Source organism: Chiroxiphia lanceolata, chromosome 13 (assembly GCF_009829145.1).
Source record: "Chiroxiphia lanceolata isolate bChiLan1 chromosome 13, bChiLan1.pri, whole genome shotgun sequence".
NCBI lineage: Eukaryota > Metazoa > Chordata > Aves > Passeriformes > Pipridae > Chiroxiphia > Chiroxiphia lanceolata.
In genome coordinates, this window is record NC_045649.1 from 7,383,954 (window position 1) to 7,408,025 (window position 24,072).

General features: G+C 41.4%; 1 protein-coding gene across 2 annotated transcripts in view; it reads right to left on the reverse strand.

Moving 5' to 3' along the window:
- ZCCHC14 (zinc finger CCHC-type containing 14) overlaps positions 1–24,072 on the reverse strand; it is a 53,160-nt gene that overhangs the window by 17,068 nt on the left and 12,020 nt on the right. The window contains exon 2 of one of the 2 annotated variants that reach the window (XM_032700916.1): positions 21,053–21,176. In XM_032700916.1, coding sequence (XP_032556807.1) covers positions 21,053–21,176 — 124 coding nt within the window. Of the gene's footprint in view, positions 1–1,264; positions 1,711–21,052; positions 21,177–24,072 lie in introns of those variants that run through there. The other variant, XM_032700917.1, reaches the window with a different exon arrangement.

Consider the following 24,072-nt stretch of genomic DNA (forward strand, 5'->3'; position numbering starts at 1 on the left):
GAATTTTTCTAATACAAAGCCAATTGGAATGGGCTTAAAATATTCAAAAGCAAAATTATACCAAAACAAAGTCACCAGAACTTTACCTGTGAGCAACCAGTGCCTGAAGAGACATATGCTGGGTAAACTGTGCTTTCACTGAGCAGTTCTAACAAGCCAAGCCCAGAACTTTGTCATTTTGTTTCTGGGAGTCACTGTTTACAAGCTGTTTACCTGTTTTCAAGACTATTTATACTCGCTGTTACCTGTAAGACTCAAACTGATGTTTATCCCATGGAACTTCCTTGTAGTTACAGGACAAAACCCCGCAGTGCAAAAGTCACAGTGACAACACTGCAACAGGGAACTGCTTGGTCCACCTCCCATCTCCTGTTCCCCAGTGAGGCTCCACCCAGAGCCACCCTCTTGCCCATGTGGGGCTTGTTTTCCCTCTGCTTCCACACAATCCTGGTCTGAAGTTTTTATTGTGGCCTTTTAAATGTTTTATTGTGTCCTCAGAGTAGTTTGGATAGGGAGGGACCTCAAAGCTCATCCAGCTCCATAGGCAGGGACACCTTCCACTATCCCAGGTTGCTCCAAGTCCCGTCCAACCCGGTCTTGGACACTTCCAGGGATGGGGCAGCCACAGCTTCTCTGGGCAACCTGTGCCAGGGCCTCCCCACCTTCACAGGGAAGAACTTCTTCCCAATATCCTATCTAACCCTGCCCTCTGGCAGTGGGAAGTCATTCCCCCTTGTCCTGTCCCTCCAGGCCCTTGTCCAAAGTCTCTCTCCAGCTCTCCTGGAGCCCCCTTAGGCACTGAAAGGGGCTCTAACGACTCCCTGGATCCTTCTCTTCTTCAGGCTGGACACCTCCAGCTCTCCCAGTCTGGCTCCAGAGTAGAGGGGCTCCAGCTCTTGGATCATATCCATGGCTTCCTCTGGACTCGTTCCAGCAGCATCATGTCCTTTTTATGCTGGGAATTCCCAGAGGTGGAGGCGGCACTGCAGGTGAGGTCTCACCTAAGCGAAGCAGGTCCTATTCATTTAAAAATGTTACTGCCTGGGTCTTGGCTGCTTAAAAATCTCTTTGAGTCTATTTATTCACAGACAAAATTCTTAGAACCTCCAAATTCTAAACAAATCTCTAGATGTTCGTGCCTGTCTTTACATTTCCAGAATTAACTTCCCTCTTCTGATCACCTCAAACATTCCTCCTCCATGTAATTCCCAATTACAATTACAGAAATCCCTGAGCTTATGAATAATGGCAATTCATTACTTACTACTTTCTCCTGCATATTCTGCTTTTTGTAGAGACTTGTTCCTCTCAAACATTTCAGTGGGTTCCTCTCATGCTTCTGAAATGATTTTACACCACATGCTGAGCACCACAGGAGTAAATCTGCACACCACATACTGCTGAGCCATCTACACAATGTGCCATGAAGACTTTAACACGAAGATTTTAACATCCATAAGGCTCATTTAAAGAAAAACCTACCTCAGTGTTCTTATTTAAGAGAATTCACAACCCCCTCTAATGTGATCACAGCTAAAATATATTGAATACTGCTCGGAATTATAAGTAATACAGAATTATAATGAGAAAGAACGTGCAAAGTGGGTATTGAGAGAGGGAATGTTGGTGAAACAGCTGAAGGATGAGCAAATAACTTGCAGAAAGCCCAGTGTCAACTGATGCAACATCTGGTTTTGAAAAACACAGCAAGTGTTACACAACATTTGTTGTTTATAACAAATCCAGCACCACTTCTCTGCAACTGTTCTTATCATTTGGCATTTCTACAGGATTCAAATCCCATCTCTTCCAGTCATTCATTTTTTCCTCTCCAGTAATTTGAGCAAAACTGGATTAGCCACGGACATAAAATAAAGCTATTCCTGTTTTACTCTGCGGGTTAATAACAAACCTTAAATCACCTCATGGATTTTGTGGTGTTACAGTTACGCGACCTTTTCATGCTCAACTTCTGGCCTGAACTTGCCCAGTTAATAAAATCCCCTGCAGTGGATTTATCCATGAAAAATCATGGTAATTAGCAAAGTGAATCTTTAGGTGGATAATTCTGAATCTTGTAAGATTAGGTCTGTTCGAGAGCATGAAACAGAGTTCACTGTGCTGCAGAAACAGTGACAGCTTTAGGGACAATGCACTGGATAATTCCTAATATTATACAAAGTGCTCCAGGAATTTTCTCCCAGATGGCTAATACTGTGAAAAATACCATCTGCTTAACCAAATCTACAGTTCTTGTTTAATTTTGCAAGTTGTATGTTTTTGTTATGTGGTCTCTCACATAATCTTTGTGTTATTTAACTTCTGGTTCATTTTGTTAGAATAATAAACCTCATCATGAAGCTTAACGTTATTCAGAGCAATCTATCCTCAAAACTCTGGAAGAAGAAGGTGCCATCCACCAAGCACAACTGAGTGGATATTAAACCTGCTGTATAAAATATTATAAAGAAAATAAAAAAGAATTTTTATATACTGTTTTTACTCTCAAAAGCATGGAAAACTGCTCAAAGTATCTGCCCAGTATCCCAATAAATGAGTCCACGAGCAGAAAACCTTTGTACAGAATTAAGGACACCTGATACTGATGTCTTTTCAGGATGCTGAATTCAGCAAAACTCAAACTTCCCAACCCAGGGGATCAAAAAAAAAGTTAATGTTTCTAATTCAGGAGATTCCCAGAACAATATATTTGTGCTACTTTAAATCTGAACTTTAGGTCTGGAAGTAATCAATGGGAACTCACAGCCAGGCTCTCCATGTGAGGGGTTGTTGTGCATGGAGCAGGATCCAATCCCAGCAGCCTGACAGGGTATTGGACATGACACAAGATCTCTGAGCCTGAGACCCTTTTTGTCTGCTCCTCTCTCCCAGAACTTCCTTGGAAAGCAATCCAGGAGCAGTGCTCGGCTGTCTGTGTGTGACTCCCTCACTGCTGGGCTTCCTGAACTGTACTGTCAAAGGGGCAGACATGGAGATTTTCCACAAATATCTGGGAAATTCCAGCAGGTAAGTGAAACAGCTGGATGAGATCACCTAGGAAAGGGAGAGATGGATACAAAGGGGGTTCTAGAAGCTCAGTGCTGTAGGAGACGCTCCAGTGAGGCTGTGACACCCCGTGCTCCAAGTGTCTTACATCATCCCTTAAGATTGTTGTTGTTATTATTATTTGCTGCTTTCTTTTAAACACCAGAGAAGGATTTTTGATGCAGTTTTAAACTGTACATAGTCCAGTATCAAGCATGGAAGCCTGTATGTGGAATACTCCAGCCCGAGGCACAGCCAGCAATCACAGCCATGAGCAGCTACGTCACCCTGTCTCCTTTTCAAATAGTGCCTCCACCCCCCCCTTCCAAAGCATGCAGGGAAAACAGATCCAGTGAGTCTGAAGACATTTGATTCGGGTCTGTTTTCCTATTCTAGCCTGGGATTTTCACCCATTTGGCTGATATTAGTGCATTTGTCATCTGATCACTTGAGTGCTTCTGTGAAAGGACACACAACTCCTTCCATCTGCTCCTGACCCTCTGGATTTCTTGCCTCTCCCTCCAAAAAAGCAGTGCCTTGGATCTATTCCTCTTCCCAAAAGGAGTCAGCAGCTACATAAAGCAAAAGACTGATTCAAACCCTTAGGGTTTGGTACTCCTGGCCAATCAGGTAGAACATGCACTGGATGTGGGCAAGAGCAGAAGAGACATTTTTGGAAGCCTCCTTAATACCCCATTGGATGCTGTGTTTTTTATACCCCCCCTTTTTACAACTTCTGGGTCAATCCTAATGAAAGGATTAGATAGAATCAGTCTCTCAATCCACACTGAGAATTTTGTGTTCCTCCTGAAAAAAGTAAAATAATGCAAGATAATCAGGAGTGTTGGTTGTAGCCCAGCCCTCTTCCCTAATATCCAATATTTCAGCACAAACACCACTCTATACCCAGCTAGTTGTTCTCCTTAATTAGATCCCTGGATGCAGGTTTAGTTTGTGTGGGATGGAACATGGAAATACCAATCTCCAGCATTCAAGTGGTAAAATCTGAGTGTCCTGAGACTGGGTTGAACATCTTGGTTCACAATACTTGACCAAAACCAGCAGAAATGCAGCAATTTATTTTTAATCTGGAAAAAAACATAAATAAAATCTTTTACTTTGTGTTCTATAGGAAGCCATAATCATAAATGATGCTTTAATTTATTAATTTTCATTCCTGAAGTTGTGCCCTCATGCAAGCAGGCACCAAACACAGCTACAGTAACTGAGTTTTTGCTGAAAAGGTCAAACAAAAGGGAACTAATAAAATCCTTTCCACATCCTTGTTTACACAGAAGTGGTAAGAAATGCAGCACCAACACTTTCAATGCCATCTCCTCTTGCTTTGCTAAAGAAATGCTTCAAAAGGAGCATTACCCAATTACTGTTGTCCATTGGACAGCAAAGGTGATGCCAAAAATTGAGAACAAAAACCCTCAAAGTCTCTCAGTGAACCCCCCAGTATTTATAGTCCCATACATACAGGCAGAAGGGAAGGAAAACAAAAACCAGTTCATTTGCTACATGCAAAACATATTCATGGCAACAAAACACAAGAAATTAAAGAGGTTTTGTGGTTTTTTTGGTTGGTTGGTTTTTTTAACTGCTTATAAGCATCAGCTTAAGAGGGGTTTTTGGCTGTTTTGCAGAAAACTTCCTGCTTTCACTTTTCTAATCTTTCTAAAGCTTTTTATCCAGGCTATGATGGGGAATGAAAAAAAAACAGATAGCCTCTTCTTCCTGGCACACATATTGAGCCTCTTCTGCACAAACACATAAGGACTAAGTTTTCTCATCAACTAAATTTCATTTCCCTGTCTCCTACTTTTCAAAACTGAAATTTAACTGGAATACTGAAGGCTTGAAGAAAACTTGAATCAAATATTAGGTTTTCAGTCTGTAAGATAAGCAGATTAGTGAGAACTGAGATCTAAATTTACTCAGGCATTGAGCAGCATCTTTCAGGGGGCCAGGAGCTTGGTGTTAGTGCTGTCACAGGATCACTGAGGTTGGAAAAGACCTCCAAGATCATGGAGTCTAACTGTGCCTGATCCCCACCTTGTCACCCAGCCCAGAGCACTGAGTGCCACGTCCAGTTGTTCCTTGGACACCTCCAAGGATGATGTCCCAGGACCTCAAATCAAGTCAGCCTCACGTTTATTTACTAAAACTCCTTTCAACAAACCACAGAATGACAGTATTTTGTAACAGTTTAGTCATTAAAGCCAAGGCACTGTTGATCTGTCCCTGAGATGACTTCAGAGAAAGATTTCACTGACTGTCCCAAAGCCTCCCTTCGAACTTCCAAACTCGGACCCAGCAGGTTCTGAATCACCAAATTCCGACAGGATGACACTGAAACCATTCAACTTGAACTCTGCTCTATTCCACAACCAACAAAAACACACCTTGGCTTGTTTCATGACACATTAACTCCTGCACAAACGACTCCCTTTTCAGTGGTATCTAATCTGCATCAAAATATCGATGGGCCAGAGTCCAAATGGTGGAAAACAGGAGGTGCTCTGGTGTGGGATGTTTGTAGGTACAGAAACTGCTGGGGGGGGAGAAGAGAACACCAAATACATTCTTAAATTTAAGTGCATCAATTAAAAGGTTATCAGAGGCAAACTGAACTTTATTTACAAGCTGTGAGCTTGTCTACAGAGATACTAAAGGGGAAAATGCTCCCACTCAAGAGCATCAAGAACTACCTTTGAATATTCCCTTAAAAGTGAGAGAAAACAGGTAAAGAAATAAGTGTTTCTTTTTGAAAATCATCTTATTTTACTACTTCTAGAAAAGGTAAAGTATAGGAAAGGATGAAGCAATTCTCTCTGCAGTTCAGTGCATTGAGTTGTCATGTAAGAATGACCTTTAGTTATTGTATGAGTAGTGAGGAGAAGTGACATCTCAGAACTGTCCAGACACAGCAGGGTAATTTATTAAGATATTAACCTGTTTTCACATAGTACAGTGGTTATGGATTGAGAAAACATTGTGTGAACAGGCATAATTAGAACATTTAAGTGATCCCAAATCCTTTATGCAAATATAAACCTACTGCTCATTAAGAAATACTTAAATTGAATCTTTAAATTAAAAAAAAAAATATTTAAATGTAAAAATATTTAAGTTATACTGCATTTACCTCCCCCTCCCAACAAAGGTGGGAAAGGTGGTTGCTATGAAAGCACAGTAAGATCTTTGCTTATTCTTCCCACATCAGGTATCTTCAAATACTCCCCAAATCCTGACCCATCCAGGAAATCAAAGGATTACTACACTTATGAAACTTAGCAATGACCACAGCAGGACAAAAATCCTGGGAACACTCTTGCAAAGAAGCCACACGTTCACTGGAGAGTCATTTTCTGATTACTGAACTCCTTAAGCCAAGTGTCCTGCAGGAACTCATCCTGCCTGGCTGTCACAGACACAGGAGACAGGACTAATCCCCATCACAGCTCTCATTTAGAGAAACAAAGGAGGGGAAATTTAGCAGAGGACACAAAGGGGCCTCAGTTCTCCCCCACTCCTGTGCCTGAAGCTGATGAAACAGGGTCTGTCACAGGACATGACCCAGGAACCACTGGCTGGAAGTCACCGAGCCCTTGCTGCTCCCTCCATTCCCACTTTTTGACCTTTAACTCTCTTAAGAGTTTGCCAAGTTGATCATCTTCTCTTTTTCTTTTTTTTTTTTTTTTTTTTTTTGTGTGTGTGTGTGGAGAAAAAGGAAGACAACTCAAGTTTAAGGTATGTTCGACTCATTCAGAGTCAGTTCAGCCTCACAACAGAATCCACCATCCAGTTTTCTGCTGGTATCTCTTAAAACTAGAAGTGGATGAGCAGACAACAGCTTTTCCATGGTGTCTGCTGGAAAAGGAAGCTACACATATAGGAAAAAACTTGTAACTAAATAGAACAGTTTTACTGGTTAACAAGGAAGTCTGGTTGGCTGTTGCCATTACAGGAGGACTCTGGAAATTAAAGCTTCATGGACATAATGAAAAATTCCTGTTAGCAGAGAAAAGCCCTTAGAACTGTCATTTTTCCCATGTAAGAAATAAGGGTTCTTCCAATGCAGAGAATATTTAAGATCAAAACCAACACATACTTACAACATGAGCTGAAGTGACAAGTCAATCCTGCTTTAATTTAAAAGCAAGGCTGGAGCCTATGAACTGCAATATTCCACAGGAAATAATTACACAGCTTTTTTAAAAATCAAGGACACGAGCTTACTTTTGGCAGCACACAGGAAGCAATAACATGCTGGGATTGTACCGCTCACCCCAATCAAATGAGTAGTTTTCATGTCCCTGCTATTTCCTCAGTTTGGCTCATTTAACTTGCCAACAAAGTGACCTTCTTCTGTTTCTCCAAAACAGACAGATATTAAAAAAAAAATATGCCTGTATATCTCAGCTTTTGGGATGTTAATTGAATTCATGCATTTTTTGAGTAATCTTGAATGACACTGTCAGCACTTCAGCCAACCACAAAGCCAATCAACCTAAAGAAGGGTTTCGCAACTTCACTGGATTCAAAAGCTTAACTAAATCCAAAGGCTGCCTGTGCTGGAGGTTGGAGAGAATTCCCATCTGGACAGGAAAATGTAAAACCCTGAAGAACCATCAGCTGCTTTCAAAAATCGAGATACAGCTTCAAACACTGTTTTGAAGGGTTTTCCTCCCAAATCCTTGAGGCCAAGAGCACTTCACATCCCTGCTCCTGCCTGCCATCGCCTCTGAGCACAACAACTGCCTCACAAGTTGCCTTTTTTTCATTTCTAAGGCCAGAAAAAGCTTTTACAGAATAAATTATCCACAGAGGGCTGCTGGATTGGACATATTTGTGGAGCAGCTCCACTGCCTTCCTAAATCTGAGCACCAACACATGTCACTGAACAGGTGCTGGGCCTTGAAACATCCAACTTCCAAAGGATCTGCTGCTGAAATATATGATAATGGGTGGAAATCTTTCTTGGTGGAAAGACTTATGATATAGAGCCAGGAAAGGCTGTGAGAGTTCGATATCAGAGACAACTCAGCAACATATTCCTTAATTCAAGCAGCTCTAATCAAAGATGTATCTCTACCAGGCAGAACACAGCCAAAACAGAATCCTGAAGGATGTATTTTAACACCATGGAAACACTTCAGCACTTTCAAGCACAATTTTAGGTAAACATGTAAAACACTGAAGGTTTAAAGGTATCCTACAACAAATTCAGAGGCATCAGTGGCACTGAGATTAAACATGTGCTCAGATTGTGTAGCCTGGGGGCCGCGTTTTTAAAAGACTCCGGAATTTAATTTGTACAATACATTTACTGCCTAATTCCCCAAGCTGGCTAATTCCACATGGAGCTGCAGCTAATGAACTATTTGCAACAAGTGAGAAGAGCACGTGCAAGTTTTGAACGCAGCTGTGGACTTCATTTGCTCAGAGATCCAGCCCAGTGACTCACCTTCCTTCTCCCAGTAGCTGGAGCAGACGGCTCGTTTGGAGAAATATTCCTGCAGAAGTGACCAAAACCCCAAACTCTCAGGGTGAAGGGCAGCTTCAGTAATCACAAACACACATCTTTGTACAGGCAATTAAAAGCAGACTGCCTGTGTGCAATTTGTCTGGTAAAAATATCTCTGCAATCAAGAGAGATGTTCAACTTTGTATATAAATACTTTTACTTGCTGGGTAAGTAAGATGCACTTGTATATTTAGTCTAGTTTTATCTGATCAAGTGCTTATTTTATTTACTATTCTTAGAGCTCTTTTAAAGAAAATATTGGCTTTGTTTCACATTCTTAAGAGAAGGTTTGCTCATCCTAGAGAAGGCTCCTGCTTTCTTAGAAAGGATTTGCTCTGAGCCCCTGCAAACCCAAGGTGAGCCAGATGATTAGTTCTAAGCTGGATGTTGTATTCACCTGCAAAACTACACATGCAAAGTCAGTTTTCCATGGAAAACTTTCCCTAGTGACAGTTTTTGTGCTAAAGTGCACCAAAGCCCAGACACCCCTTAGGCTTCACTAAATCCAAACATGACCAGAGGAACAAACCCAGTTCCAGCTGGAGCCTTCAAAGCTCTAGGTCTGCACAGAACAGCCGCTTTCCCTGAGTTTAGAAAGAGGATTCAAACCACTGAAAGGGAACAGACTGGGGAAAACATGACACATTCAGGTGCTCCCCTCAGCTGGGAATCTGAGCTGGCATTTGCTTTGAAGTTTGGAGCAATGTCCTAAATCCTGATGGACAAATCGAGTCTCACAGCACCCCAGCAGACCCAGCAGTGAAACAATGCCCCAAACCACTTCTGGGTGCAGTTTGAACTCACTACAAACCACCTTGTTTGGAGGTGAGTTAAGGCTGCTACTACCCATTAGTTTTCCTTCATCATACAAGATCTGAGTCATTTCATGAATGAATAAAGCTAATTTAAGACCACTTAGATAATCATAACCCGCTGTTACTCTATTAAAAAGCCCCAGTCCCCACTGCATAAAAGCAATTGTAATCAATCCCAACTGCATCCAGTGAGGATTTGCCCAGCACAGTTTAAAAGTCACCAAGTCAGGACCTGCCAGTTACATATATAAATATACATGAACATATGGGTGTTTTGTATCCGACAGCACAGGCAAACATGGGTTGTGGGTGCAGCATGTAACCATATATCGGCATGGAGGGAGCCTGGAGGGACGTGACAAGGCAGCAGCTGCTCAGCCAATGTGCCCTGGCTTGAAGGACAACCTGGAGCTCAAACACCAGAGCCCTGGGATCGGATGGCCGGTGGCCCCAACCCTGGCCATAGGATTGCTGCACCTACCCACAGGAGTTAAGAGATTTCAAGTCCCAGGCGAAAACCCAGCAGAAATGTGCATTTCAAGCTCTAAGCAGCTGGTCTGGTTTGGAAGGGCTGCTCCAGGCCAGCAGAGTTCAATGCTCGTGTCAATAAGCACGTGCTGTTTGCTGCATTTTTGAGACCAGTATCAGCATCGTGAAACTCGGGACTAAGGCTGCAATAACACGCAGGAGCAGCGAGGGCAAAGGCATTTTATAGCAGCTTCAATTTTGATTTTCTAAGGAATTGTAGCCTTGCTAACAACAAAAAAATATTCTGTTAGCGTGCTATGTGAAAACACCAGACTAAGAGACTCATCTGGAATAGAAAAATCCTTGAGTACAGACAGTCTTGCCAAGAGCTACAAATGCATTCAAGTGCTCAGCTCAGTGAGAGACAAATATCCCCTGCACAGCCACTTCTGTGAGTTCCTCTTTTGTGGCAAAAAAGTCCTTGTACATTTTCGGGCCCTTTTGTGGCAATAAAGTCCTTGTACATTTTCAAGTCTCTGCTCTCAGGCTTTAATATTCTTTTTCCCTTTTCTACTTCTGTATAAATAATTGTTCCTCCATTCTGGATCCCAGACAAGATTTGACCAGTAATTCAAAGAGACAGAAAAAAAGTTCTAATTCAGCATTTAAGCTGATTTTGAGACACTGCACAACTATTAGACAAGTGTCTCTGTAACACATCTATGAAGAAAATGCAAGAGGGAAAAGAACAAAGTAGATTTTATTAAAATTTGCCAGGGCAGTGAGAATGCCCAGAAACTGAGGTAAAAAGAACAGAAACAAAACCAAACCCCATCCACTAAAAACCTCTAAGTCCTGAAGCTCTGAATCCCCACAGTCTCTTCAGCAGGGATTACAGAATGAAACCAAACACACTTCCAGCAAAAACTAGAGTCTAAAGCTCTTGTTCCCCACTTTTTTTAGCAATATTTGGATATCTGGCAAATTCTTGAACTATTTAGTAACAGGGACAGCAAGGAACACAAACTTTGAGCTCCCCTAGCCACTAATATCTATTTCATACCTGCTGTTTTTGCAGACAAATTCACTTATTGCACTTTTCCTCGGGTCTGTTTACAAGTAAACAAAGTCTGATTGTAAATACGGTGGGTCAACTGCATCTCTGCTGGAAGGATACGCCTGGAATAATTCACCCACAGAACTGGAAAACACAAGAAGGAGAAACTTCGAAGGCCCTGTTGTGTTTTATGCCATTTCCCTTCAGCTGTGTGTATTAATGATGTAATTTTAGCAGGGCTGCCCCTCTGAGTTACTGTTAAAAATAGCACCCACACCCTGCACTGATGAAATGCATCCACTCCAGGCAGGGAAACTGTGCAGCACAGCAAGTCCTCTCCTTTTTTTTTTTTTTTTTTTTTCCAGGAGATAAAAGAACAAGTCAGAAAGCAAATGAAACATTAACCTTTTAGCTCAGCATTTCTGTGCACCTGAGAAATACAACTGACTTTAATCAAAACCATTGCTTTGCATAATTACAGCCTGTCACTTCCCAGCATAAAAGAACAAGAGAAAATGAAATTAGAAATGAAAACTCAAAGCACCTCAACGATGCCAAAGTGGACTATTTGTCTCCTCTACTTGTGTGGCACAAAGTAACAACAGATCTACCATATGGATAAGAGCACAGTTCCATCAAATGCTGAAGGGAAGTACAAGAGATGCTGCTCACACAGGTTTAGGGCAGTGTCGCTGCTCAAACCTCTCCCAGTTCCCACTATCTGCAATCCTCAAATGAGATTTCACTCTCAACTTACTCCTTAGAATGAACCCATGAACAACTCCATATGCTTTCCTTCCACCTACAGCTGTCCAGTCTCTTCATCCAGCTCTCAGGATTGGGCTCTGCTCTGGAATTTTTCAACAGATGCAGTTTATAAAAGCTACATTAAGACAGCATTAAACAGAAGAATCCAATTTTCTTTAAACAACCCCAAAAGAACTGAATTAATGGACAGAATCCCACTGCTTTGACTGTTTTCAGCTTTACTTTTTGGTAGAAGAGAATCATTTAAGAAATAACATCTAACTATTTAAATAAAAAAAGGGGAGGGACTTTCTTCTGTCAACAAAGAGCACCCAAAGAACCTTTCTGACCAGAAATTAGGAAAAACCCCTAATATTTTGGCAGGGAGGTCGGAACGAGATGATCATTAAACTCCCTTCCAACCCAAACCATTCCGTGATTCCATGATTTTGACATAAACCTGAGTTTTTCACAGAGCTGTACAACCATAGCCAGCCCTGTTGAGAACCAAGAGCTCCCCCAGTTTGATGGATACATAAATAAGACCCTTGTTAATCACAGCAAAGCCAGATCTAGAACACAAGAATCCAGAGCTCTTGCCCAGTGAAAGACGCAAGGCATCGATTCCTTCCAAGCTGGAATCTGCAGTCTAAAATCCAATAATGAAATCTCCTGATCTGGGAACCAAGGTGGCATCAGGTGGCAGCCAAAGCACGGAAGAACATGGTTTAAAAAGCACCAATTCCCTCCCCACTAATTCCACACTGGAATAGTGTCCTGGAGGCAGAGTCACCAGTTTCCATTTGCAAAAGGTCTCTCTCACCCATGTAAGTATTATGACATTCATGTTTCTTCTCCTCAGTCCATCTGTTCCCTTGTGCCAGAGATTGAATGTGAGAAATCACAAGCACTTCCACGGAAATGAAGTGTTGTCATTTACTCAATAAGGTCACTTCCACATTAGATGGAAGGGAAGCAGAGTAAAGAAATATTTGTTGTTGTAGTAGATGGGAAAGCAAAGGAAACTTCTGGCAAGTAAACAACTTTCTTTCTGTGTCATGTTCTCATCCTTCCTCTCCACCCACCCCCTCATTTTCATGACCAATGCGTCGTGTCAGTACTGAGGGTAACAAACCTCCTCCTGTGACTTACTGCCCTACTAGGAACCAGAATTATTGATTATTCCCAGTATCACCCCTTTCTCTGATGTCACCTCCAGTCCTACAATGTCTGGGATCTTTTCCCTGCTGCAGTCTGATTCTTTCCAAAATTACAGCCTTCCATGTCTGCACAGAAAAGCCCCACTGTGCAAATTCTAATGCTGACATTGAAAGTCAAGTAAAAAACCCAAGATTTACTATAAATATTCATGAATTTTCATGTCTGGGCCCAAAAATCTGTGAGGAATGACACCATTTTTAACTTGTATATGCAGCTGCCTGTAAGAACTCCAGGCACCTATTGATAAAATTATTGTACTTTAAGCCTATTACCCTCAGCTTTTGGAGGCGAGAATTCATCTCAGTGTAAAGGTATATGGAAATGAAAAATGTGCTTTGGAAAATGAGGGATTTAGTAATAAAATGAGGGAAAGAACATTTACCAGCTAACAACTAACCCGCTATAAAAGCTTCTCAAGCACAACATACACCAGAAAATTGCCATTTAGTCACTGGTACACTGGTGACAGTCTGGAAAATGGGCAAGGACATGCTGGTTTTCTAGGAATACATGTGAATCACTCCTATTTTCTTCTTTAAAGTGGCAATTTTTGTCCAATTTACTTTAAGGGATATGTGGGCCTAGCTAGGAGAAGCAAGCCATTTATTTCAAATTCTTTTTAAAAATTCTTGCATCCCTGTTTAACATGGCAGCAAAACGGGCTCTTTCAGAACAGACATTCCCAGATGTTCCAGGGTGTTAAGTTTTAAAGATGCAAGGAACAGCTGAGCATTTCTGAGCCTTTCCCACATCCCTTGTTTAATGTGCAGGCAGCAGACACAGGAATGTCCAGCCCTACTGAGCCATTTGCCACCAGGTTGCAGCAGGAACTTGCCAGGAGACAAGAATCAGCAGTTAATATTCACCTTTTTTTTTTTTTTGGAGTCCTGTATGACATGTTTTCTAGCCCTCAGCAAGTTTAAATTTCAAGTTTTCTCTTGTAGCCCCTGCCTTTAATGAAAGATTTTCAGTAAAAATGCAGGTTTAAGGATTAGTTCCACCATGAGGTACATGAGGTAAAGTTCTCACAACTCATTTCATCCTGTCTCAGAAGATGGGCTGCATTAAGTCATTACCTATAGATCTGAGAAAAACTGTTTTTCACCATTTAATGCAAGTTTAATTAAAAGTTTAAGTTGTTATATTGTTTCCATTACCAGCACAGGAGGTCATGCTGTTGATTCCAGAGTTGTTGAGGTAATGACCATTACTTTCATCTCCATTAAAAACTGATTGCCACAACAGGCATTGCCAGGACTTCACAGACATGGACTGGCAAACAGGAGAGTCCTTCTAGGAATGCACATGCTATGTTGTTTCCTAAGCTTTTGAAGATCCATGGATAAAGGCAAATGGTATGAGTTTATAATCTCACATTAGACATTGATGACTACATTCTCATTATCCAAGATCAGGAATGTGCCTGTGGATTGCATTGCAGTGAGGTAAAACTCCTTGGCATGGCTGAATTCACCAGCATCCTATTCATAGAATTTATATTTTTCAGAGTAGCTTGATTCTAATTAATTATAAACAGGACTACCATCCAACTCCCACTGAAGCCAAATCAAACAGGCTTCAGAGGACTCAAAATCAAGTGTTCACTGTCAAACCATACATTAGCAGAAACCTGGTCATTTCCTAATGTGTAATACGGAAAATATATTGCCCAGTACACAAATCTTTATAAAACATAAGAATAAATAAAAGCAAGATGAATGATGGGGCCCCGAGCATCCTGCTCCAGTGGAAGGTGTCCCTGCCCATGGCAGGGGGATGGAAGGAGATGAGTTTTAAGATCACCTCCAACCCAAACCAATCAATGATTCTATGAACTAAGGAGCAAAATGAAGCCTGATTTCCCATGGATCTATGCTGCATGTAAACTGTTCTTACCTCTCCTCTTCTATTCAGACACCACTGTAAATAAAAACTCTAAATAGCTCTGTCAAATTTGCATGAATTTAATCAACAGGCTCAGCAGTTAATAAGATAGGGACTGACAGCTGCCCAGAGTGATTCCATCATCTTATTGAGGAAAAACAAGCAGGAAGTCCAAAGAGGACTAAAGTTAAAGAATCATTCAGCAGCTTCAAGACAAGGCCCTCGGGTAAATGCTTGGTATCCATCATTTTAGGTGAATACGTGATCAAGGACACAATTAAAACTGTTCATAGGAAATTAAAGAGTCTTCTGTTGTATAAGCCACTCAAGCATGCACAGTATGACTTTCCACTGAAGCCAACTCACTGCAGCTCTTGGCCAGGGGGTGACCTTTGGGTCTTCCCATGGAACACAAAGGTCTGCCCTCTGCAAGGAATCGAGGCCATGGATTACAAACCCCAGCAAGGAGCACCTTTCACATTTGCACAAAAGGTTTATGACAGTTACTGCATGAGTAGACAGTCAGAACTTCTCATCCAGTTGGAAGAGTGAGTCTCCCTGCTGCTCCCTCCTCCTCTCCCTTGGTATCTTGTCACAGCAATCCCAGGTCTCTCCTGACAAGGCTTATCATGTGGAAAAGGAGGTAACGAGGATGACAAAGAAATACTGACTTCAACCTCTAGAGAGTATAAAAGTTGACTTAGTTAACAATATAAATTTGCCAGAGTCCAAGTGCAGTCCCAGGAGTTTGGAACTCCACTCCCACTCTACAGGAGCCCAAAGATGAGCTATTCACCCTGGCTTTGGGGACATACAGTGGGTTTCCATGCAACTGCTCTGTCAGCAAAAAACTGAGGTAAAATGCAATGTTTCTGAATTTTTTTATATTCTAAATTCAAGTATTGTCTTTATTGCAAAATTAAACCTCCAACCCTAATTGAACTCCCAACTCCGGAAGACCACGACATGATTTATGCAACAAAACAAGCTTCAAGAAATTCCTTAATATCCAATAATCTTCTAGCACGGGGGGAAAATATGCAACATCAAAACATGTTTTTTTGAAGCACACTAATCCTTGGATTTGACTTCTAGAATTAACTCTAAATACTTGATACTCCTAAACCAGCTGGTGTATGGGAGACAGCAGGTCAGGAACGCAATGCCTCGTGTGTGATCTCAGCCTACGTTGCTCAAGTTTAGAAGCAGAGTTCCCCGTTGGAGATAAAATCAACAAGGACATACACAAACAGCTGAAAAATTATATACAGTTGGTAGAGGGAGATTTTTCCTGAAGGATTATCATAGCCTAAATATTTCTTTAAGCCCTACCCTAACGGTAGTTGACCCAATATCGTTGGAGATGATGTAGTTACTTAAAAATAGAATAATCCAGCTATACAACTGATGCAGAATAAGGCACTATAAAGTCTGGATGCTGAACCAAAAGGATTTCAGAGGGTTTTTTTCCTCCCCCTGTATTTTCTCCCTGCCTTCAGCAGCCTGAACAACTGGTGTCAAACATTTCAGGAGAAAAAGACTGTTGCTCGCCACTAACTAGGAGAGCTCCTGCACTTTACTTTCTTATGGAAAAAGAATGAGTCGAGGAAGTGGGAGACAAAAAAAGGTGCAAGACCATACAAACACATTTTGCCAAGGAAAACAGAGTAGCAAAAATAGTGGTGAGAAGTTCTGGAAGGTTTACATCATACATTTCTGCTAACTATTGTAATGAAATAATTAAGATACCAAAGCTTGCTGCCCGTAACAACCAGCTCAACTCACCCCCAGCTCATCCTACCTGAGGCCAACAGGAATACTGCAAACAAGGATCTATTTTACATCCTAATATTGATTCAAAATTAAATCAATATATTATTGAGATGCATTTAAAGTTTGGTTTATTCATGTCCACAGACTGCAGCTCTTTTCTGTGCAGTCACATGCTATTACATGTATTTATTCCAGCCTGGGACACGTCGAGGCTTTGCAGGACCCTGTGCATGGACTCAGAATGTTCCTTCAATTAAGCAATTAGTTTTACTGGGCTCAGCAGGAGAACTAATGGAGAGGAGATCGTAGAACAAAGCCTCCTGCACTCATTTTCCACTTAAAAGCTTTACTCCTCACTCTCCAGCAGCAGTTTGTGTCTATCCTTAGATTCATGTGTGGCAAGAATTGTGATTCAGCTTCACTCTCTAAGGATCATATTTCAACAGTTGCCTCATTTGAAATCAGGCTGGCACTGAGACAATTTGAGGTTTTTGTGTGGCAACAGCGGAAAGGCAAGATAAATATACAGGAAACACAAGAATAGCAGAACTTCTGTCACTTTGCAAAAAAAGAGACTTGTTCAGTCGAGGAAATCATGGTCCAGGCTGCTCTGGGGAGGAACACGGGGTAAAATGCCACCTGTAAACCTCAGAGCAACCACGGGCAACTTTTAACCACCAACACAGAACCTCCACTGCAGAAAACTGAGCCCAGGGGCTGTAACAAATCAGAATTTTCCTCAGCATTACGAGAAATTAACAGGATGAAGCTGCGCAGTCTCTGCACTGGGATGTTTGCAACTTACACTGCCTTTATTATAAAGATTCTTTTGTTCTGCACTTCAACATCTGGTCTAATGTACTTCATTCCGCTGCGCTTTTGGAAAATATGCTGTGGTCACTGTGCATGTTTAATACATTGCTAAAATATGTCACATGCAGAGAGCAGGACTTGCCTCCAGTGCTATCCCACCTAATGGCCAAATCCTTGGAACCTTGCAGGAAGAGTAATTAGTAACATCTCTGGAGCACGGAAAATTCCTATTGCTTTTTTTAACAAATACAAAATAAGCTGAGTTTTTCATTCAGCTGTGATAACCATAACTACTCTCTTTTGGGAATTACCACAAAAGGTCAGAACAACTTTACATCCATAGGCTTGTTCAAAATTAGCTCTGGGAAGCCCCATAGGTCAGATACCTCCTTCTGGACTTCGGAATAATAATGGAGTTTCCTGAATTTCCCTTAGCTACCAGCAGAGGATTGCCTGCAAAACAAAAGTTGTAAAGTAGTAAATCAGGGGTCTTTAACCACCTCGCTACTGGGAAAGGTTCAGGATACATAAAATGTCCAAACTACGTTTGAATTTGTTTCGTTCAATCAGTGTTAAAACTGTAATTAAAACGTTCTATAAACAGTGGGAAAAGAGATAGAAAGCAACACATCCTTCCTGGAATTTTCACTATATGTAACACAAGAATCTCTCTGTATTTATCTCTGTTCTCCTTGACCAGTGAGATCTGTCAATACCTTAAAACCTGTGAACAACCCTGTCTGCAGCTTTCAGCACAACAACAGTCAGTTCCTGAGAACAGGGAAAGTCTCCACTTCCCGAAGTTACCTCCAGTTAAAATAACTTCCTCATCTGTGAAAACAGGTCTGAACAATCCTAAATCTCTGATCAAACCAGGAGTGAAAAGCACAGTTTACTCTGCATGTTACAGCCAATGGACTTCACAAGAGCTCCCCATCCTTTGGTGGAAACCCATCTGTATTTTTTTTCTCAACTTGCACAGGTCAAATTTTTAAACTTCACTTTACAAAAGAAAAGCCCAGCTAGAGCACAGACACCCAAAATGCTTGTCAACTTGTACAGGAGCTTCCTAATGCCACAACTTGCACTTTGCAGAGATGTCCATCTGATTTATCCTGTTCTAGCAGCGATACGTGCACAGGGAGAAGGGGCTTTAGCCAAGACTGAAGAATCACTATAGAAAAATTGATTAATTTTGTTAAATATGTGCAAATCATGATTGCTCCCAGCTTGTCACCACTCCCAACAAGTTGGGCATTGCAGCATGGATCCAGCACCTGGTTTAGTGGAAGGTGTCCCTGCCCATGGCAGGGGGTACAATGAGATGAGCTTTAAGGTCCCTTCCAACCCAAACCATTCCATGATTCTACTTGTCAGTGTCTGACAGTGCTCCCACAGTTATCTGGGTCTCTGAGGTAAAGGAAAAGATTTGTGCACTTCTCAGGCTGACACCCATGTTATAAATTCATTTCCTGAGGCAGCACTGTTCTGTGCAGACAGGCTGGTGAAATTATTCCCAAGTATTTGACAAGTCTCTGCCTGAAGGACCTACAAACGTTCCCAGCTACCACTTACTGCAAACACAAGACTGCCACCACTGCCTGTTAGAGTATCCAGCAGAATACTCTACTCCCTGTTTCTTTCCCATGTAGAAACTTAAATATTTTATGCTAGAAGTGGTGGATTAAGGAAAACACAGTCACTGAGAGCTTTCAAGTCCAAGCCTACTACAAACCCATTCACTGTTCAACTATAGGAAGTTAAATTACTGACATTTCTCCAAATCAGGATTAAAACCATTCACTGGATTAATACAAATTGTCTCTAATCCAACTAAGCACAACAAATACTGCACTTTTCATGAGATTTCTCATTTTTCTTCTGTTTCAGCTACAGCCTTTTAAACTGAGACACTTCCAGCTCCAGGACTTTGCCAGGACAGGAATGATGACCTTGGGCAGCTCACTACTTCTGAGGAGAAATCCTGGCCTGTCCAGCTGTCTGAAAACAGACTCACTAAAAAATATCACTACAAGAATCAAGCATCCTATCCATCCCATACTTTCATGACAATTTTATGTGCTCTAGGTTATAAAGTTAGCAAGTCCTGCTAAATTAAGAGCTGTGTTTGCTACGAGAACAAGGAATCTGTAAGTGAACAACGGTGGCTCCAGGCTGGCAAATAATCCTCAGTTGTACTCCAGACTGAAAAGACACAACTCCCAGACACATCATCAAATATCAGGGAGAATTCAGCACAGTCTTTGCTGCTGGTGAACCAGAAAGCAGAGTATCAGTGAGTATTTGTTCCACACCCACTTCTCCCAGCTACCACTGAGGCAGCCTGTAAATTAAACTGAAAACGAAGCAGGTATTCTATAAGAGAAAAACAGATCAGAGGAAAACCTAATTAATTTTCACAGCGTACCATGACTAATCTTAGCATATATGGTACTGGAATAGCAATCACTGAGTACAAATGAAAACAGTGTTGAACCCTGGCCTATTTTTAATCAGATGAAAGCCACAAACCCCACCATGCTTCTGCTTAGTGCTGCGTTTTCTTCTACCCTGATGGTTTTTACAGCTGGAGAAATGGCTACTTAGAGCATTACTCTGCTGTAAAAAAATTACTACTCCTTACACTGCTGGGATTACAGTCACAGAAAAGGAGGTCTGGTGGGGGCAAGTTCACATTTTCTTGGGACATTTAACCCTTTCTAATCTGTGTAAGATCCTCTGAGTGAAAACGTACTTTGAAATTCTTTGTCACCGTTTATATTAAACTGTATCTGCCAAGTTATGCAGGAAGCCCACAGCAGAGAAGAAAACAGAGTTCAGAAGGCAAATTCCAAATTAAAAAAACTTAGATGGTGCATGACAATATCTTTAATGATATCTGAAGGCAACACACAATGGTAATATTTCCCCTGCATTAGTTGTGCCCTACTGAGCGATTTTTTAAATACCACAGAGCTCAGAAAAGCTGTTCTGCACAAAGAGCAGCTGCCAGTTCAAAGACCTCCCTTACTTAACAGTGCTTTCTTATGCATTAAACAAAATACTGTTAGTCACATTTTAACCTGGCCATTTTCATATTTGCAATCAGAGCCTGGAGTGTGGAAATGGAATCATTAACTCCGATTTGATAAGCCCAGTTTTTAGCCAGGTCAGATGCAATACAGCATCACAAAAATCAGATTTATTTTGTAGCTGAGAAAGGTGTAAGTTCTTTCTCCTATCTTCCACTCCTCTTCCCTCTATTTCTCACTTACATCCTTAGGAACCAAGAGAAAGGTGTAATTCTAACTGTTTAAATGCCTCCTCCCCAGTAAAGCAACATTCACCATGTGCTTAATCCAAGAAATAACCTGCTAATACAAGGATGAGAGATGTAATGTCCAAGATACTCACTCTTGGAGAATATTTGATGAGAGTTAAGCTGGTCTTAATTCATAAAGAATTTTCTTGCTTATTTCCCAATGGAAAAATAAGGATACTCGTCTCTCACTGACCATTTCTCACTGACCCACTCCCACTTATTACAAACCCTTCTGTGACTTCCTTTGGTCAACCCAACCCAGAAGTAAAGCAGCAGAATCTCAGTCTCTAATCCCAATTAAAATGAAGCTGATCACCACCAAGAGATCCGAGCTGGTTCCCCCACTGGAAGCACACACACGGATAAGGACACACCTTTGGAGTGTTTCCCCGAAGGCCTCTTGGGTAATGACTCCTCCATGGAATGTGTTGATGTGTGGAGTACGTTTTCCAAGCTGTTACTGACACTGTTGATGGGGGTCTCGGACCTTGGAGTGACCTGGAAAGAAAAAAAAAAAACAAAACTCCATTAAAATAAACTGAGGGAATACACAAACATCACACCTTCCTCTGGAGTGAGAGAGCCACTTGGAGAAGTTGGGAGAAGCTTCCTTCTTTTAAAACCAAGGGTGTTACTACTGATATTCCCCAAGTAACAGTTCAGGGAAGTTGTTTTAGTCAGCAGCTATTCACAAGTCAAGATTATCTTGGCTAATCTATAAAGCTACTTACAGTATAATTCTTTTTTAAACAATAGTCACACAGCAGTCAATTGGAGAGATATTGCAAGACCTTTCACCTCTCGACATTACAGTTTTTAACTTTTCAACAAGAAAACTAAGGGAAAAGGACTCTTGGAAAATCTCAGTTTTATGTTATGTCACTGTGCTGGTTTTGGCTGGGATAGAGTTAATTTTCTTCACAGTAGCTGGTGTGGGGCTGGTTTGGATTTGTGCTGGAAACTGGTGATAATTCAGGGATGTTTCAGTTACTGCTGAGCGGGGTTTACACTGAGTCAAGGCCTTTTTGAGTCCTCAGCCCACCCCCAACAGTGAGAAGGGTGGGGGGCACAAGGATTTGGGATGGGACACAGCTGCCCACAGCTGATCCAAGGGCTATTCCAGACCATGTGGGATCATGCTCAGTGTATAAAGTTGGGGGAAGAAGGAGGCAGCTGGGGTTGTTCAGTGATGCCGTTTGTCGTCCCAAGTCACTGTGATGGAGCCCTGCTGTCCTGGGGATGGAGCCCTGCCTGCCCATGGGAAGTGGGGCATCAATTCCTTGGTCTGCCTTGCTTGCATGTGTGGCTTTTGCTTTACTCATAAACTGTCTTTATTTTAACCCACGAGTTTTCTCACTTTTTCTTCTCTCTCCCCATCCCAACCAGGGGGAGCGAGGGCTCGGCTGCTGGCTGGGGTCACACCACAACAATCACCTCCACACAGCTGCAGGCTCAAGGCATTTCCAAATATTCCCACATAGATTACAATGAAAAATTCCAGTTTAGAAAAACACGCTTTTATTGTCTTTGCCACCAAAAAGCCTGTTATCATGATCACATTTCAATGAAAAATTGTACACTACAAATGCCCCAGCAGAAAGCTGCAGCATTGAAACAGATTTCATGGCCTAATATGTACCTTCTAAACTGTATTTAGAGTGAGAAAACTTATTTTCACCACGCTTAAATCTACAGAAACAAACAAAAGTCATTAGAAAGGGCAGAATTGGACACTGCCCATTTCAGCTGCCTGCCACAGAGCATTCCCAGTTATATAGCAACACAAAAACATCTATTACTTGTAACATTCACCAGTCTCTAAGTAAGGTCGTTCCTCTTGTTTTCTAGGTAATGAGAAGCAGAAGTGGATGAACACTTGCATTTGCAGTATTGAACACAAGGGTTTAAGTACTTTGAAGAGGAAAGGGTGCTTTAAAGAGGGAGTTCAGACTAACAGAAGCACTCTTAGTAACTCATCATAGTAACTACATTACTTGAAATTCAATTGTCATACTCTGAATCAACCTGAAATCCCGGAATGGAGAGCTGTAATTAGAATTTGACGTGGATTTCAGCCTTGCACAAATCACAGGAGAAAATGTGCACCTCAAAATAACAGAACCAGTTACCCTTCAGTCATGGCAACTAAATACCAGCAACCTCAGGTCCCTGTGAGGGAAGAGGCTCCCTCAGACCTTGTGCACTTGGCACAGTGCCATGAGTTAGGACAACTTATGCTGAAAACAATACTTTGCACACCCTACCATTACATGTTGCCATCAGTCAGCACACACAATGCAAGTCAGAAATAGCACATCCCCACTCCATACAATTACCTATTGTAAGCTCCATTTTAAGACTGACATTTATAGATTTATATGCAGTTTTAGGCAGTAGCACCATGGAAAGACTCTGTATACCTGACATCTATAAAAAGCTTCTATGTGTAAAGAAGTCACACCAGAAAGGCAGAGGGACGTCAGAAAATAGAGGGTTACAGGTACCTACTTTTCTTTTCAGCCTTTATGACAAAAAAATAAAGCTTATTTTATAGATAAATATATAAATATATAAATATAATTATATACTGTTTCTTCAGCACAGCTTCCCACCACAAACAAAACTTAACATCAAGCTTTCACTTAGACCAGCCATTACACTTCAAGCTGAGGGGGAGGGTGGGGAAGAGTTTAAATTTCCTTGCCAAAGTCAGTCTCTACCAAAGCTTATCTCACACAGTCTCCCTCCTGGAGCTCATTAAACTCTCACTCCAGCCCAGTGCCGCTGAGAGGAAGTTCCAGAGGGCTGAGCACCATCCTCCTGGCAAAGGGAGAGCACAGAGGAGAGAGCTGGGAAATGAGATTCATGCAGGACTATGTTATCCTGAACAACCAGGCTTCAAATATTCAGAACAATCAGAAATATAAACACTTACAGCATTTGAAACTGAGTAAGAACAGCCACAGAGCTCCAGAAAATCTCTGAACAAGCAGTTTGTTACAATTTATTGCCTCTTATCTCATATTCCCTCCTCTCCACTCTCCTTACAACAAGGATCGCGTGCAGTTTATAATTTGCATTTTGTTTACACATAACCTCCATTTTTTTCCCCCCATAAAGATTTAATTTTTACATACTTGGTAAAGATTAATTTAGCCCATATGTCTTGTCTGACTGAGCTCATACTATCTGATTCCGTCGCACATCAAAGCAGTTCCAAATTGGCCTAGAAAAATCACAAAGCTCTGATTAGTTCCAAATGGAGCACTTTGTTAGGGAGCTGAATGGTGTTATAACCACTGAATCCGACTGCTTCAAGCTTCCATTCCAAATTTTAAATAATTTTTTCCACTGACTTAAACATACCAATACTGCAAAGGTTTGGATTTGTTTA